This window comes from Callionymus lyra, chromosome 13 (genome assembly GCF_982586985.1).
Source record: "Callionymus lyra chromosome 13, fCalLyr1.hap1.1, whole genome shotgun sequence".
Lineage (NCBI taxonomy): Eukaryota > Metazoa > Chordata > Actinopteri > Syngnathiformes > Callionymidae > Callionymus > Callionymus lyra.
Window position 1 is genome coordinate 5,924,545 of NC_141830.1, and position 18,830 is coordinate 5,943,374.

At 37.1% G+C, this 18,830-nt stretch overlaps 3 protein-coding genes across 4 annotated transcripts; 1 reads left to right on the forward strand and 2 right to left on the reverse strand.

Annotated features, from left to right (window-relative positions):
- Nucleotides 1–206: 206 nt before the first annotated feature.
- On the reverse strand, nt 207–3,867 carry kiaa1143 (KIAA1143 ortholog). The gene is made up of 3 exons (XM_087805119.1): nt 3,669–3,867; nt 2,925–3,075; nt 207–1,142 (listed from the first exon to the last, which is right to left on the reverse strand). Exons 1-3 carry the CDS (start codon nt 3,780–3,782, stop codon nt 937–939), a joined length of 471 nt encoding a protein of 156 aa, XP_087661245.1. The 5' UTR covers nt 3,783–3,867; the 3' UTR covers nt 207–936.
- Nucleotides 3,868–3,935: 68 nt separating this feature from the next.
- LOC148067059 (transmembrane protein 42-like) lies at nt 3,936–6,111 on the forward strand. Its single transcript, XM_087805120.1, has 3 exons — nt 3,936–4,283; nt 5,335–5,481; nt 5,546–6,111. The coding sequence occupies exons 1-3, from the start codon at nt 4,128–4,130 to the stop codon at nt 5,675–5,677; spliced, it is 435 nt and encodes a 144-aa protein (XP_087661246.1). The 5' UTR covers nt 3,936–4,127; the 3' UTR covers nt 5,678–6,111.
- Nucleotides 6,112–6,230: 119 nt separating this feature from the next.
- On the reverse strand, nt 6,231–18,432 carry LOC148067060 (palmitoyltransferase ZDHHC3-like). Of its 2 annotated transcripts, none has more exons than XM_087805117.1 (7): nt 18,286–18,432; nt 16,655–17,044; nt 16,425–16,549; nt 14,792–14,888; nt 14,354–14,435; nt 12,619–12,749; nt 6,231–7,477 (listed from the first exon to the last, which is right to left on the reverse strand). In XM_087805117.1, the coding sequence occupies exons 2-7, from the start codon at nt 16,988–16,990 to the stop codon at nt 7,268–7,270; spliced, it is 981 nt and encodes a 326-aa protein (XP_087661243.1). In that variant the 5' UTR covers nt 16,991–17,044; nt 18,286–18,432; the 3' UTR covers nt 6,231–7,267. The 2 variants fall into 2 exon arrangements, with proteins under 2 accessions (XP_087661243.1, XP_087661244.1); XM_087805118.1 differs by lacking the exon at nt 6,231–7,477 and adding an exon at nt 9,156–11,168.
- Nucleotides 18,433–18,830: the final 398 nt, after the last annotated feature.

Genomic DNA, 18,830 nt, shown 5'->3' on the forward strand with positions numbered 1-18,830 from the left:
GATTTGAGACATACTATCTGTGGAGAATTTGCATACTAGTTAGTATGTACACTATCCTGATGCATACTAACTTCTAGTATACTAAGAGAAGTGTGTGATTTGAGACACAGCATTGGATTTTCATACAGACTAACATTTTTGCTGCCATAAACTATTTTCTGCTGATAAAAGTCATGATCTGTAATCAAATGACAAGCAAACATTCATCACATCAAGTTCACTTTAATATTTCACATAAAAAATAGCTGTCACAATTATTTGAAATGTTCACAATTGAACAAAAACAAACACTTAAAAAGTAAGAATCGCATTGACCTGAATGCACTGTTTCTAGTTCAAACGTTACAGCTCCTTTGTCGAAGCTAGAATATATTCAATGAAGCATTGAATGTATTAGATATTCCACAATCAGGAGTTTAAAAACAGAAAAACTGAATCATGCGAACAAACAGCATGGCCTGAAAAAACGTATAGACCAACAGATGATGAGATTCATTTTTGCAGAACCTGACATTTCGACGACTGGAATATATGAGGAAGGAGAACCAACCTACTCCAGAAACAACAAGTCATGAATATTATTGCTGCGACTGATTCCTGCTCATTGTTATACATTATGAAGACATTTTAGCTACCAAAAATTAATAAAATTCGTAGTGCATTCAAGGAAGCACCAGGATGAGCTAATTTAGTTTTAGTTAAGCAACTTTGAAAACTTACTTTGTACCAATATGTGTAGAGAGGGCTTATGTTTGTGCTTAAGAAAGTGAATCTGGTGCAAGTTGCAGCCATTGTATCAGCGTGTTTGTCTAGTAAGTGGCTTCTTTTAACAAATGTACACCGTCATGAATGCTTGGATGAGTCGAGCTGGGTTCAGTTTCACAATGAATGATGATGCTTGTGTGGTTCTTTCCAAGTACTACTGGTGGAAAGGAATCAGTCCTCTTCCTCGTCATCTACCCCGAATGACAGAAGGCTGTTATTTTTCACTTTCTTTCCAGTAGTGGTCTCCTTCTTCGACTCCGTTTCCCCGGCATCCTTCTTTTTCTTGCTGGAGCTGGCAGTGATTCCTTGGAACTTATCAGTGGAGGATCTCTTGGTGGGTTTTTTGAAGAGGATCTTTCCATCAGCAGGTGCCTCATCTAGTGTCAGAACAGCTTGAGGTTAGGCAATGTTTTTAAACAGATTGTCATTAAAAAATGGGATCAATTGGAACTTAAATGTGTTGTTTTATCTTGTTTGCAATAATGAACATATCCCTTGTTTTGCCTCTGGACCAAAGTGAACGACCTTGCTGGCTTCAATAAATACATATGCAATGGTGGAGGTCGTTCACCTTGAAACAGAAGTAAAACATGGGCTAACGCATCCAAAGATTTTAAGACAGCAGAGTATCTTCTCCTTTAACATAGGAAGTCCCAAAGCTCCATATAAAGCTCCATGTAAATCAGGAGCTATGAAATGACTGAAGAAGTAACAGCCTTTTTGAGGAAAGAATAAGTAAAATAAATCTGGATAAACTATCACTTCACATAAATTATGGTCACACTTAATAACATTTTTTTTCTTTTAGTGGTCCAACCGTCGACCTGGTCCTGCGGCGGTGTTCTTGAATTACTTTAGTGACTTCTTATCTTCTATTATTCAAATGGAATCTGTTCTTATTCTTGGAGACTTTAGTCTTCATGTTGCTGACATCACATCTTTCTTCGCTAAATAACTTTTAACTTTAACTGAAGCCTTTAATTTTGAGAAACATGTTTCTGAACCCACTCATCAAAAAGGCCACATTCCAGACTTAGTTTTTACTCTTGGCCTGAACATCTCTAATGCATCTGAGTGATCATTCTCTTGTTTTGTTTAACCTGGACTTCATCCCTGAACCTAAGCCCTTGAAAGTCAGGTCTCAGAGGCGTGTCATCTCAGCCGATACTGCAAACAGTTTTTCTGTTTATCACATTTTTGCTGGGGACATCCAGCTCTACTGCTCTTTTGATCCAACTGAGCCCGGGAGGCTGAATAACTTAATCCAATTGTTTTCTAGAAATCGAACAATGGCTAAATGAAAACACTTTACAGCTAAATGGGGACAAAACTGAAACTCTGGTTATTGCTCCTGATGATAAGGTTCCAGAGTTGATTCAATACTTGGGTGACTTAGGTCAGTCTGTCAAACTGAGCCTTAGAAAACTTTTCTTTACTAAGACATGTCTCTAGTTCAACACTGCAGAAAACTGACCAGAAACTGTTTTCTTCAAATGAGAAAAATCTCTAAACTTGGGGAAATATTGTCACAGCATTATCTGGAGCTTATAATCCATGCGTTTGTTTCTTCTCGTCTGGACTATTGTAACAGTTTGTTTTCATGTCTTAACAAGAAGGATGTGTCTCGCCTGCAGTTGATACAAAACTCTGCAGCGAGAATTCTGACCCGCTCTAGTAGAAGGACTCACATTTCTTAGAACCTTAAATCTCTTCACTGGCTTATAGCTTTCTTTCAGTTTATTTTCATCGACGTTAAAATTCTGGTTCTTTCTTTCAGATCTATTCATGGTCAAGCTACTCCTTACATCAGTGATCTGATCCAGCCTTACACCCCAGCTCGGGCTCTGAGGTCTGTGGATCAGAATCTACTGATGGTTCCACGCACACGGTTCAGGACCAGAGGAGAGAAATCCTTCCAGACTGTTGCTCCTAAGCTTTGGAACGATCTTACTCTCCCTCTGTGTTGGATCTACTGACTCCTTCAATAACATCTCAAGACATTTTTATTTGAGATTTTCCTTGATTTTCTGAGACTCCTGTGTTTGTCTCGGTGTTGTCTTGACCTTCTGGCATATATTTATTGAATATTGTTTGGTTGTTTAAGCGCTTTGTGACCCTAGTCTGGAAAAGAGCTCTACAAATATAAATTACTTTCTTACCTTTTTCTTTTTCTTTGTTAGGACCACTCTTTTCCTTCACCTGTTTAACCTCCTCTGTGGTCAGGTCTCCTTCTTTGAGAACAACAACTTGTGGCAGTTCATCCTCTTTATCACTCCCACTGTCATCGTCCAATGTTGGCATTTCCTGCCTCTAAGAAAAACAGACATACATTTATCAGACTTCATACAAGGCTGTGTCTTTCTCAAAACATTTCCACCTCAAAAAGGTCCTTATCTTACTTTGATCGTAAGACATCTCAATGTCCAGCTACTAACGGACCATGGCAAACCGAGAATACGTCATTTTTTTAGACCAGTACACGAGACAGGTCACGTAAGGTAAGACTTTATTGATCCCTCAGGAAGTCTCCTTTGGGAAATTGTTTGTTTCCAATAGCCACAGCAAATACAGCATTTTTTCATAAAAAATAAATCTAAATAAAATAAGAACAAGAATAAAGAGAAATAAAGAGAACATGGCCGGATTGGAATAATTTCCCAGTTAAAGAGTGTCTAAAGTAGCCTAAATCTGACTGTATGTGTAAAAAATTTGATTCTGAAGAAAAAGGCGGTGAACATATACGCTGAGTAATTTTAACTACATGCAAACATTTATTTCGATGCAGTCTACATCAATTGATCGTGAAATAAATGATAACGACCATATAATCTAGATCAATGTAAGAAAAACAACACGAGTAAACATGAACTATAAATACATGACAACACGCTTCCACTGCCTACCTTTGTGTCAACATTAGGCCCTTCTTTGTAGCCAACGTCGTTTTTAAACTTTTTCAGAAACGACGGTTCCTCTGGTTTCACCCACGAAACACCGCTGACTTTTCCTTTATTCATCACACAACACGAAACACACGCAGGAATGAATGAGAAACCGTTTCTTTTTAGCCTAGCTGCCTAGCACAAGGTTGAACCAAAACAAAATGACGTCATCAACAAGAGACCGTGTCACGTGATTTCAGAAGGGTCTGTGATTGGTGAACATTCCGGAAGCAAGTAAAAGAAAAATACACGGAAACAAATGACTTAAGTTTAGAACAAAAAAGGATCCAACGATGCAAACATACTTCTGAATACAATTATAGAATAAGAAAATTGATATTTAAAACTAAGTCTTCACTTCGATGTTGAAAAAGTAATCGAATATATCGATCTAGTTATAACGCATTCACTGACAGGAACATGACTTCGGGGTCTCTGTACGCGTGTCTAGCGGGGCTCCTGGGAGCCTCATCGTCTCTGTTGGCGAAGCTGTCTCTCGGGGCAGAACATCTGGTTGGGATCTGTGAGGCGAGCCTCAGCGGCTGGTCCGGAGCCCAGACAGCAACCTGCACCTGGGTTCGTACTCTCTACACACGATGGATTTCTAAGACGGTTCCAGTTGAATTCAAGGCAGTAAACTTGAATTATTCTCTTCTTATTGAAGTTCTTGCAATTTTACCACATACAGTGCGACAGATGTATGTATGAAGCTCTAAAATCTGGCATAGTTTTGAAAAGTTCTCAAAAGATTTAATGGCAACTAATGTGTTTATAAGTTCAATTTCTCTAAAATTGATCTTTGATCTCTATTGTAAGTAAGTAAGTAAGTCATTTTTATTTGTATAGCGCTTCTCCAGACCAGGGTCACAAAGCGCTTAAACAATCAAAACAATATTCAATAAAGAATATACTTTAAAGGTCAAGATAATACTGAGAACACAACAGGAGTTCCAGAAAATCAAGGAAAAGCCTGAACAAATAAAAACGTCTTAAGATGTTTCTTAAAGGAGTCAGTAGATCATCAAACACAGAGAGAGAGGAAGATCGTTCCAAAGCTTAGGAGCAACAGTCTGGAAGGATTTCTTTCCTCAGAGCCCGAGCTGGGGTGTAAGGCTGGATCAGATCAGTGATGTAAGGAGGAGCCTGACCATGAATAGTATGAAGCTCTAAAATCTGGCATAGTTTTGTGACGTTTTGAAAAGTTCTCAAAAGATTTAACGGCTTTAACTAATGTGTTTATAAGTTTAGTTTCTCTAAAATTGATCTTTGATCTCTATAGCATTTGTCAGTATGTGTTCAAAACTCTCTTGTTTAAATGATCTACGTTACAAAATTGCTTCAGCCCCTCGTAACCTTTCGTTCGCTGAGATTTCAGAAGGGGGGAGAACTTTAGAAAGCAACGACTTCAAAACATCATCATCTTGCATCTTTGAAAGGAAGACGCCAACATTTGAAGTCAGGAAAGTTGGGTTTTCACATTAGTCGCCCTTTAAGGTGATGTTAGAAAATGTCAAACATTGCAATAAACAAGGACTTATTTGGAAGTACTTGTACCATATAGACAAGACTACTTGATATTTATTGCGTTACCACCAACAGTCTATATATAATATGGCTCGTCTTTCAGCTGCACCTCCCGCTCCGGCTCATGTGCGGAGCTCTGCTGCTGACCAGCAACACCGTCATGTGGAACGTCTTCTCCAAAGCTCTCCGCCACTGCTCCTCTTCAGCGACCGCCACCGTCACCACAACTGCCACCAACTTCATCACCTCAGTGAGCAAACGATAACACGACTCTGGAGTGCGACTATCATTAACTTATCTTTCTGCCTCTCTAGGCAGCACTCGGACGGTGGCTCTTCGGTGAGACCCAGGCGCCTCTGTGGTGGTTTGGCATCACACTTACTCTATGTGGACTCTTGGTTCTCCATGGATCCTCACCACAGGACCAGACCAAAAAGGAAAGATAATGTGACATTACTCCTGCTGCAACTGAGTAGAACTATATATATATTTTTTACTACAACTATGACACATTGGATTCTGTGAAGGTGAATATTTTCTACATCCTCGCCAAACCATTATTGGCTCTCCTGTACCCCATACGCCAATCAAGTGCTGCCATGAAAAGCGATGGAAAACCAGACCTTTATTCGATATTTAGGGTCAGAATTGTGGCAGTCATCTTTAATTTTATATTTTTTCTTTACCATGGATACATGGGTGACCTTTGACTGGTAATCAAAGTGGTTCTCTACTTTTTTTTTCTCAACATACTGTAGTGGCATCAAAACAAAAGGATTATTACAGCAACCATATAAACAAAGTAGCTGTACAGTTCTCCTGTGTGAAAATAAATGTATAATAAAAAATAGTACAGTAAACTATTGAGAATGGATATGTTGCTTCTTCAAAAAAGATTTCAGGGACCCTTCAAAAAAATGTGCAAATAAATTTAAAACATCTTCCAAAACCATCACATTGGAATTTAATAATGCTTGTAGAAAAACATATGGCCAAGAATAAAAAACAAAACTTTTTTATTGATTTATATTGAAAAGTAAGTGTAATGATATTATGCTTTGATATTAAATATTTTATTTGGAAACAGAAATCAGAACAAAACCAGACATCCTCAAAGAAAAAGGACAATAAAGATATATTTATATAAAAAAAGAGTTCATAAATGGAAGAATATTTGAATGAACACCAAAAGCTAAAATGGCAATTTTATCTTTAAAGTGGCTTCCTCATCCCAACTGTATTATCTTCAAAACACATAAAGCTTGTTGCCCAGGAAAATCAAAGAAATAAGTGGCCCACTCCCTTATCTCACCCTATGTCTAATAAGATAGTGTGACAATATAGTGCATGTTTGAATCTACCATTGTGACCTAAACACACTGACCTTGGCATCATCCTACTGCCTCCCCATCACCGCGTCATTGAAAGAACATGTGTCGTCACAACAGCAATTATTTACAAAACGTTTAAAATGAACATCATATGCCTAGCTCCACTACAGCCTACGAAAAGAATGTGCAATAAAAAAAATGATGGTATGGATCCCGTCTGTTCTTCACATATAAGGCACAGAGTGATTGACATTAGCCGAGGCTGGTTAGTTCTTTTCATTTGAATTACATCAGCAGCCTCTCACTTAAAGTTAAACATTGTAAAGACTTATAAAAACAGATCTCAGCTTTAAGTTAAGAAAGTTAAAGAAGTTAAGAAAGAGCTAAAAATAGTGACTGAGCCTTTTGAGGACAGCACTAACTGACAGGATAGTTCTTTGGATACACATGCTGGAAGTCAATTGTATGTTTATCAAGGGCAACTGTCAGAATGAATCGATTTGACTTGAAGCTGCATTGAAAAGGATTTGTTTACATAAAACCATAGTAACATAAAAAGATATATACTTGTATTTTTGCATATTTGGTGGAGCAATACACACACCTTCAGAGGTAAAGGTGATACAGTATATGTAGGATGTATGTAGAATATAAAAAAATATAATTTGGAAATTGCTGGATGGTTTGTGTAAAGCTCAGCTTTCTCTAGTTGAGTGGTATTTCTATGACGTCCTCCTCGATGATCTCCCCCTGTGGGATGTCACTGTCTGGCAGAGGAGTAGTGGTCTTACAGCTCAGGCCGGAGAAGGGGCTGCACCAGGCCAGTGAGAAGGACCCGCCAAAGGCTATTTCCATGGCCTCCCAGCAAGGTACCTTACCCCACTTTCCCGTCTCACCCTTCAGACGCTCGATTCCCTGAAGAGGAAACAAAAACCAAGCGTGAGGAACCGTCGGAGGAAAACACTTTTGTTTCTGTGACATGCAGCACAACGATGGCACAACACGATGGTTTGATTTAAAACTGAATGTTCATAAAGTAGAAATAATAATTGGTTTAATCTCTATTCTAATACAATACTCAAAACTGTGTGGTTCAAAGTCCAGACTTTGACCAGAAAAGAAGGTCAAAATCTTCAGGGTCTGGGTATGAATCTGGATTTTTTAAATGTATATTTCTACTGAAACTGAATATAAATCTGAACATATTTTATAAAGGAAAAAGACGAAATGAAACAGTAGTGAGTATGGCCATGAAAATAGCAGATTAAACGCATACATTCACAATTTTCAGCTGCATTACACTATAAAGTGCCACAACTACACATGATGCCCATGCACTTATCAAAAGAAACAAACAAAAAAAAAAAGCTCAGTCATTCATGTTTGGCTGAAACATCCAATGTGAAGAGGAGGTCTAGTGTGTTTCACTTTCCAATTCAGATCTGCATGCTTTTGACGATACACCCCGTGTCAGTGGTGTAGCTAGCTTACCTCGTACAAGACTATTGTCTGCTTCAGAGAGCTTTTGGAAGAGGCTTTTATCAACCACAGCACATGAATGAATGTTAGACGCTTTCAAAGGAGAAAGTTTGACAGGGAGTGTCGAGACAGACGAGGATAGAGCCACATAGAAGACGTAGTAGTGGTGACCTGAAAAAACCTTTAATAGCAAACACAAGATGAACCATAGTGTATTGCAAATAAGAACAATTCATCTTCTTGTTATAAATCATTAAAAGTTCTGAAAAAAACAAAACCCCACCGTTTTCATATAATCAGAGGTGTTTCATACAATTGTTGTCCATCTGCTCATTGCATTGAAACACAGAGTTTCCAGTAAAAAAAAGCAACAAACAAATGTACAGAGCAAGGATAAGAAAATGAACAAATACAAGTTTAGCATCATGAGGATAATTTATGTTCCATTTCAGTCCAGCTAAAATCCTTGGGCTTTTTTTACAACATGATCTTCGTTTCTACGAAATAACTAAAAAGTCATTTATTCCTGAACATATTTGAAAGTCAAACAAAAACAAAGGCAGCATGCAGTCTAAGAGCACATGGTTATTTTTCCACCGAAAACCTTGCGCCGCACATACTGTATGTAAAGGTCCTAATTTATGCTATCCAGTTGCTTTGAGTGCTATTAAGACAAACTGATTTTTTTTATAAATAACAAGTGGCCTTAACACATAGGTGGGAATTCCTTAATGTACAATCCATTGATCAGATCGTTCCAAGTACTTTCTAAATACGAATGACTTGACCACTTTCTGGATAATTCTGCAGAAAGTCTTAGCTGGAAACCTGCATAACAAGTACAGGAAGTGACTCAGATGTTCTTTCACTGAAGCAAGAGTGAGTCCACTTAAAAAATCAATCCTCAAAATGTTAAAACACGTTTGTCAACTGTTGATTCATTATCTCAGTGGAGTCATGTACGGTGTGCACTCCTGCCTTCAGAAATAATCCACTTGAGGATTGAAGACAAAAAGTATATATATGTATACATTTCTTTTGAAGTAGCTGCTGTAGATACCGGAATTGCCATAAACGTGTAAAAGAGAATACTTACGGCATTAAATAGCCTGACTTTTTTTTTTGGTGTGAATATTTTACATTTTATTTGAGCTTTTTTATGTAACCAATGTTGATTTATACAACACTGGCTAGACAAGCATAATTTAAGACCTTTAAACACATTTGTCACATCATAAGCAAGTTGGCATATTCATGGATGCCCCCCTTGCCCCTCGTAGATAAATAAATAAAATCTATCCAGAAGTTGAATGGATTTACATTTGTGTAGCAGAAAAAAGTGTTCTATACCTTTCTGGATGTTTGTGTTAAAACACGTCAAAACAAGGAAAGTTGAGCTGAATTAGTAGCACAGTCTGGATCAGATACACAACTATGGAAATAGTGTACATTTCACTTGGTGAATGATGCCTCTTTCTACACTAAAGGAATGTCAAACGGAAAAAAAGGCAGCTTTACAAAGCAGACATCATGAGCTGTGACGAGAATGTTGACGAGAGAAAACAACTTCACTGATCCTTCAACATGGAAATTCCTTTGACCGTTTTCAAAGCCCCTCGACAAGCACAGGCACTCAAAGAAATGTAATAACGCTTTCTCCTGAAGAAGGTCATGGATACAGTTTACAGACTCTTATTTTGAAAAACCTAATGCAGTCATGGATCCATGGAAAATAACAGAATAAATTAATAATTAAAAATGATGATAATGGCTAAATTATTGTAGTTAATAAGTCATGTGTTTCAATGAGTATGAAGAATCTGTACATCAACATTTACGCATGATGTGATATTGTGAAGGAATCTGACATGTCCTTTCAGAGAACTGTTACAGTATTTAGAATATGAGTTTTAAAAGCATTTATGTCTCTGCCAAGGTTAGATGGATGGTTAGACATAATTGATGCACCTTTGGCCCTGGAATGCAACACTAAGCGGTTAAGACCCTGCACTTCCTGAGGCCAGAGTCTGAATTACAGCGAGATTAACCCATTTCTCTCACGTCCACGAGGCAATACAATGCTTCAATCATGGAAGATAATTTACTTGACTTAAGTAGTAGATAATGTATATACAGTATGTATATAATAAGACGTGTAATCACCAGTTTTGTCAGATGTATGCGCCTCAGTGCTTTTTCAGTTATCATTACAGAATAAATATAGTTTGATAAAAAAAAGGAAATATAACATTTCCAGGGATTTATTTTTATCCCATTTTGTTATCCCCCAATTCCACCAAAAGCACCCGGTTTGCATTACTAAAGCATGTGGCCAACACACTTTCCCAGCAGTCCAACTACAGATATCAAGTAGACTTGCCAGCAGTTACCATTACATGTGTATGTTTGGGAGTTGAGTGTGATTCAATTTTTAAAAATCAAGGAATTCACTTTTTATAAAATGACCCAATCTACTCCGGATGAACAATATTTACAAGAAGCAAATGCCAAAAATAGTAGCCATGGAGCCAAAGAAAAGCCACAATGATTCAGTAACACAATGCTTTGGGGGGAACGGAGGGTTTTACCGATCAAATTATTTAAGGAGGGAACCCTTAGTTTGGCACAGACACCTTTTTTTGTTTTTCAAATTTACATTTTCCAAAACTTTGCTTTAATTTTCTGAAACAACTCTTTACAACATACAATATGTTAGATGGACCAGTTATCAATTACTGTTCTGCTTTTAGCCTGGAAACAGCGTGAATGAAAACGGCAAAAACACTAACACAGGATAATATTAAGATCCATCACAGTGATGATAAACAAGTGTCCACTGGGCAAAGAGAGCAGAAAAAAAAGACATGTGGATGATGAGGAGAGCAATTTTGCAAGCATTGAAAATCCTAGAACCTCAGCCAAAGAGACAATGATGGTTCCAAATTGTGGACCTCCCTGTGCCAAGTTCCTACACCACATACTGGTAGGTCTCAGCTTTCCCGTGTTCGGGGGTGGAGAAGGGGCTAAACCACAATAAGGAGAAAGGATGTCCAAATACAGCCCTCATGTTCATCCATTTAGTTTTTTTAGCCCATCTTCTCTCTTCCTTTTTCAATTGCTCTATACCCTGGAAATAAGAGACAAGCAAACTTCAGTTGCTTTACTGACCCACTTATGACAGACCAACATCTAAAACCTGGGTATGGAACCTAAACACATGGAACAGATGCATGCTGGGCACATTTGTATAACAACTTGTATATTATGGTAATCCAACCATGTGTTAAACCTGTAGTTACAAATGCTTTGCTTGCGAAACGGACTCTCACAAGTATATCCTACTAAAAATATACCCTCAGACGTGGAGCCCGACTCTCACATCGAGTGACGATCACCTTCAGTACAACATGACACATACTGCAAAGTTCTGAATACACTTATGAAGAATACTATGCAATCCAAGTTTATTTACTTGTCTTGGTGTTTATTAGATAAACATATCCTATAACGATGTTTCAATATAATTCTGACCAACCACAATCCTAAAAATAACATCTTTGCATGTTCCATATTAATGAAATTGACTCTTACATTTTCTTTTTTTTTACACTTTCACAACAAATCTCCACAAAGTCAGATGACTCAGCAAAAGAGTGTGGTTATTAGCTGGTAAAGGGAAGGCTACCATTAAGTAACTACTTTGCCAATTCTGCATAGAGAAACTGGGTGTTCTCAAAGAACCTATAGAAGTCGTATTTTATGTTATATCGATAACATATTGTTTCACAAGGGGGACACGGGCACAAGGGAGCTGGCCTGACCACTCACAAGAGCATTTTTTGATTAGACAATAAAATCTGCAGTATTGACACAACATTACAAATAAACATTGTAGATGGCCCTTTTGACCTAAGTGTACAACATTTCAAAACAGAAACAAAAATGCATTGAAATACAGTTAGTGCAAAGTGTAACACAATTACAGTGTGTGTGACAGTCATCCCTATTATCACCACACTTTCCTTTTTTGACACTTTCTTTTTCCAAATTGGGACAACATCTTTATTCTATATGGTTCTCATTTTTGACTCATCCCAAATAAAAATGAATATGGCCGTTTTTCAAAATCAGAAGATGAAGGGTTTTGATTAAATGTCCGTTACAAGTTTGCTTATAAGTACAGTCTCTAGTCTACTAGAGCTTTCTCTGACATGCAAGGACTACCTATTATCAATATGTCAATCAAGTGACTGTGATGGTGCACATGTTAGAATCTGCTGGACATGGAGGTGTTGAGACAACAATTCTATCAGATCAATTTAATTTTTGGCTTATTTCTGTCGAACCTAGTCGTACTGCAGACACTTACACATACAATGCAGCGTAATGCTTTTTAACTCACTGTTTTAAGCACAACAGTTAAGAACATAAATCCACTACTTGATAACCAAGACCATCAATTTGGCTCGAATGAGAATATGGATGAAAGGGAAGTGACAAAAACCTTAGCTATAGGACCAAAGACAAGTACTAATGGGCAGTATAGAGGGAGATATAGATGTTGTAGGTTTACTTACAGTCTCGTCGGTACATATAGAGTGGACTTGGGTGCCAAACATCACCGATGTGAAGATTAGGAAGAGTAGCCCCTCAAAGCACAGGAGGATGACAAGGATGACGGTTGCTGGTGGAGAGAAGGTACTACATTCTGGAGTGAGGAGGGAGCAGACGTGGGATAATCATCAGAGGCAGGTTCACAATGGACAAGTTACAAGCACTCTTACATGTATTCTACTTCAGCAGTTGAGGGTTTAATCCTAAACATTTTTCCAAATCTACAAAGTTTTACTTAAAGAAAATACATTCTGCAATCTTTAAATCGCAATCAACATTTGTCAAATTCAAGGCCCATGGTCCAAATCTTTTCGCAAAGTTATTTTATGGGGCCTGCTGAAAATATTGATGTCAACAATCATGCAGAGAATTCCAATCAGATGTTGACGTCAACAATCATACAGAGAATTCTAATCAGATATTGACGTCAACAATCATACAGAGAATTCTAATCAGATATTGATGTCAACAATCATACAGAGAATTCTAATCAGATGTTGACGTCAACAATCATACAGAGAATTCCAATCAGATATTGATGTCAACAATCATACAGAGAATTCTAATCAGATATTGACGTCAACAATCATACAGAGAATTCTAATCAGATGTTGACGTCAAAAATCATACAGAGAATTCTAATCAGATATTGACGTCAACAATCATACAGAGAATTCCAATCAGATATTGATGTCAACAATCATACAGAGAATTCTAATCAGATGTTGACGTCAACAATCATACAGAGAATTCTAATCAGATGTTGACGTCAAAAATCATACAGAGAATTCTAATCAGATGTTGACGTCAACAATCATACAGAGAATTCTAATCAGATATTGACGTCAACAATCATACAGAGAATTCTAATCAGATATTGATGTCAACAATCATACAGAGAATTCCAATTAGATATTGATGTCAACAAGCAGAGCAGCAGGAAACCGGAGTCATACAAATGATTTCCATACAGATATATCAACAGATAGATAGACTTTATTAATTTCCTTGGGAAATTGGGTTTCCAGTTCAGTACAGCATGTTTCATAAAAAAAAAGAACAATCTATTAATCTAAGTCTATTAGTGTTGCATCATGGGAGGAGCATTCATGCTCTATCTGCTTCTCTGCTCACTGATGACAGTGCTGAGAGGCTGACTGTCATCATCCACGATGGACAGTAGTTTGTCCAGAGATCTTCTCTCTGCAACTGTCACCAGTGAGTCCAGCTTCGAAGAAGGGATCCAAACTTTTGTTTCCCAGTTTATTATATATAGTTATTTAACTCAAAATTTTTCATGCTGAAAATGTCTTTACTTTGGTCATTTATAAGAAGTGTGGGAAGCAGGCTGATACACTAAATTAAAAATACGTATTAAAAACAAGAATCTTATGATTCACAAATTCTTGCATCTCAATGCATGTGCAGGATGACTAGGATGATTAATGCTGTTAATCTATGATTCGCTCTCCACTTTGGAAACGCAAAGAAATTGGAATGTACTTACAATTAATATTAATCATTATGGTTGACAAATGTGATGAAATCTTCAGCTCAAATTGTGTCGATATACGATTAAAAAGATGTGATATTATAACTACATTTGCATGATGTATCGTGCCACTCAGTATCAGAGAGACGTATTGTAACTAAATTTCAAATAAAAATAGATGGACAGAGAGATGTAAAAATACTTACTTGTCCAATCATCTTCAAAGCAGTTGAGAAAGTGAAAAACCACCATGATCAGAGAATGCAGAGAGATGAGTGCAATGTACATCTGCAAAACATAGAAGACACATGAATAAAACAAGGAATTAAAACAAAAAATGATTCTTAAAAAATAACTACATCTGCATTAAAAAGCTCAGAAACACCCTTTTAAATTCAAAGTTTTAATCTAAGAATTAATTAAATATTGATTCGGAGTAATTTTAATAAATCAAGTTTAACCTACAAATAATTCCTACAGCTTTTATAGATTATACAATCTCTTAAATAGTTATTTCTCAATTAGAGAACATAGACTAACATATAAACAACTTTCATAACAACAACAAATATTTTCGTACCAACGTGTTGACCAAGTTCACTTTGTCAACTTAAAATCATCATCATTAACGTTTCATCACTTACTGTAAAAAGCACAAAGTATTTTTGGTTGTTTTCTCCAACACAGTTGTTGACCCATGGGCAGTGGTGATCCATCTTTTTGATGCAGCGCTTGCAAACACTGTGGCAGCATGTGGAAGCAATGAGGAAAATTAGGTGCAAGTTCTTGTCAAAGTCTTGATAAAAAAAAGGATAATCAATCAGTTGTTTCAGTTCAACAGGCTGGATTTCATTTTGGGTTTTAGTTAGAATTATAGTTTACCTCATTAAGAAAGGATACACATTTTTATCAGTAACTGTTTGATTAAACCAAGTATTACATGTATTACTTGTATTGCATTTCAAGCAGGCATATGCAATTAGGTTATGAATATTATTTTCTCCAAAAACAGTACTTTTATCCGTCTCTCTAGTGTTTCACAAAATGTTGAAATATATTGTTTTTTAAGTGCAACTGTATTTAAAAATGTAGCACTTTTTTCTCCTGCATTGTCTTTGCCTTATTTTAGCTGAGTTCCGTTGAACCAAAGAGGTGGTTGGAGTAATATTTTATTGTATATTTTTAGATAGCACCAGCCTGTATAAATAACCATTTTCTCAATTTATTTAGGAAACACTGAAAACTTCAAAGGTGTAACATAAGACACTCATTAATGAGTTCACTCAAACAGGATGCGACAAAGGATGGCTGGCTATTGGAATAACACTCTGTTGCTGTGTCTCAAATCACATACTGCTCTTACTATACTAGAAGTTAGTATGCATCAGGATAGTGTACGTACTAACTAGTAACTAATTCTCCACAGATAGTATGTCTCAAATCAAACTCTGCTGCTACACACTAACAGGAAATGACGCGACAGCTTCTTCTTCTACTTCTATTTAACGATGGTTTCAACCAGCTGTAGGAACACTATCGCCACCTGCTGGCAGCACGTTTTGCAACTTTGGAAAAAGAAATAAAGAAAAAATATGAGAATCGAAATATTCGCGAGATATTTAAGCTGGTATCAGCAGCAAAGACGTGTCATCCTTATACTGCTGCTGAAAATACACCTGTAACTATATGAATATATATGTATATATATATATAACGTAACTTCCGTTTAAAACGTCACTAAGATGGAGCCGTTTAGGGTAGATAGTGTCCATCGATCCATACTCAGTTTTGTGGGCGTTTTAGTGACAATTTAGTGTACATGGAGCACTACATTTCACATACTAAGAATTGAGACGCACTTACGCACTTAAAATACTAACTTTGAGTACGCAAGTATGCGATTTGAGACACAGCATGAGTGTTCATGACATCATGTTTATGACACACTCGTGTCACTTTAAAGTAAAGTGTTACCATCTTGCTTAATTGACGTCACGTTTGAAGAATTCCTCCTAACTTACATCATTTATACACACTAGTGTTATTTCTATGCCAATAGCTATCCTTTGTTACAATCTTTTTCAGTGAAATGGTCAACAAATGTTGTGTTTTGCAAAGGTAGACTCCATCTTGGAAAACTAACAAAATTGCCTTAATCACAAATGATTTTGACTTAGCCATCATAGGTGGTTGAAATCATGAGAAGATTATGACAAAAAAAACTGAAAAGGTAAATTATTTTAACTGTGTATTTGTTTTGGCAAATGGCTCACAAACCTGCAGTGGTGAGCCCGGTCGGGCTTTATGCTGCAGCACTTAGGACACTTGTAAACCACCTGGCCCGGTTTTAACTGAAGGCTCTCTATGTATTCCCTAGTTGCATTCCCTTTTGGCACTGCTCCCTATGCACATAAAGAGAAAGATAGTAAGATGATGCCATTACAAAATAAATGATTATTATTTTTGCTAAGTAAAATGAAAATGATAAAGCTTTGTTAAAAACTTACAGGGTCGGTGCACATGGCTCTGAGGTGCGAGGCAAGTGCAAGAAAGGCCAGTGAGTTGTACACAGTTCCGTTCACAATGCTGTACACAAGATTCTTGGAGGGCAAAAGCAAAACGAATAGCACCACGAAGACTGCGTAGAACACGAGCAGCCAGGTGATAATTGCACAGATGATGCCACAGACATCCCTGATGAACCACATGGCGGAGGCGGACGAGGAAGTGATGAACTCTTTGGAGATGGGGATACGATGTTCCGGCTGGAGACAGTTGGTTCCCAACCCAGCTTGTCCTCGGGTGTGCTCCACATCCCTGCATCTGTGGACCGGGCTCTTCATTCTTCATCTAAGCGGGCCCTTGCACCGTGACGCCTCAGTCCTAGTCGCTACATGCTGGAGAGAACAGAGCAAGAGGGTTAAAGTAGAACCACAAGGTCATGGCATGAAGCTGGACTCACTGGTGACAGTTGCTGAGAGGAGATCTCTGGACAAACTACTGTCCATCATGGATGATGACAGTCATCCTCTGAACACTGTCATCAGTGAGCAGAGAAGCAGAATGTTTTTGTTCTTATTTTATTTTGATTTATTTTTTTATGAACAAAAATTGCTGTATTTGCTGTGGCTAATTGGAAAAAAACAATTTCCTGAAGGAGACCTATCAATAAAGTTCTTACCTTACCTTACCTTAAGTAAAAAAGTTTTATAGTAGTTTATTATTAAACGACAACAATTAAGACGTACACATTCTGAACAAGGCCGTGACATTACAGAAAGAAAAACAAGTACAACAATCTGAGTTAGTAAGACATAATTAAACTTCAGATCTTTACCATGAGATGTTTTGTATGAGCTACTGAAGATATATAAGATTAACAATTTCCCGAAGACCTCCTGAGGGATCAATAAAGTTCTACCTAACCTAACCTATATGGGTTACTTGGAGCAAGATGTAAAATACACATTTGAATTAATAAACAATTGACCGATTTTTGATTCTAAAGTAAACTCATTCAAATCAAGAATTCGAATTCAGAAGAAAACCATGTTCAATACAGTTAAATTCAATTTTATTTAAAGTGTCCCATCATAACAAAGTTATCTCAACACACTTTACTGTTGATGTTGATTTAATAACCGATCAATCGGGAGAATGATCGACAATCCACAATCATTTAATTAAATTAGATTTATCAACAAAACAAGCGACCCCCAAAATAAACTGAGGCATCCACTGGCAGAAATGTAGCTCGTTTCAGTGACAAATGCCACTGCTGTGTTTAAATGTCTGAGACGCTACTTGCTGTCAACACTTCCTGGATCGTGTTCAGGAAGCGACAACACCTTCGACACTATTTTAACCACCATTTAAAACGAATGTATTCAATGTTGTGAACGTGTAAATAAATTGTTTTTCATGGCTAACAAGACAGTTTTCTCGAGCTAGCAGACACAGTAACGCCTCACTGGTGTTGTCACTACAAACAAAACATCCAGGACACACAGAAAATGTAATAAACCTTTAATCTAAAGAACATTTTAAGTCCAGCTAGAAAATGGATCTACAACTGCACATGAGAGCAGCATGATTAGCTTAGCTTTAAGCTAACCAATGGAAGTGAGCCATGACTGACCTGGTTTCATATTTTGTGTCAGCCTTCTTGACTGGAGTAGACAATGTTGGAAACGAGGACGAAATAACTACGACGCCTATAAAAAAAATCTCCTTCACCGAAATTATTTACGATTTCTTCTACGTTTGAGGGAGAGCATCCCCCTTTACGCCGTGACGTCACTCGTTTCGCCTCTTTTTTTACCTTCATCGGTTTGAGGTTTTTCACAGCATTTGTTCAACGTTAGAGGGAAAAACATCAACTTTACAGAACACTGGGGGTACAAATGTTGTAGTCACATAATGAATAGGTTTATACTTTTGCTAGTTGAATGCTGAAATATATTTAGATAAACCATTTTAGTCAGTAATTTGATAAAACTTCCAGAAAACCAACGCTTCTAGTGATGGCTAGTTTTTACCAGTAGGTGTCACTGTTGTTGCATTATTTATATATGTAACTGATGAAAGAGGTTTAGAACCATAATACATTTAACTGGCAAATCAAAATGAACAACAAATAAAATCATATAGTAGTGCGATTGAACATTTAAAAATATATAACAC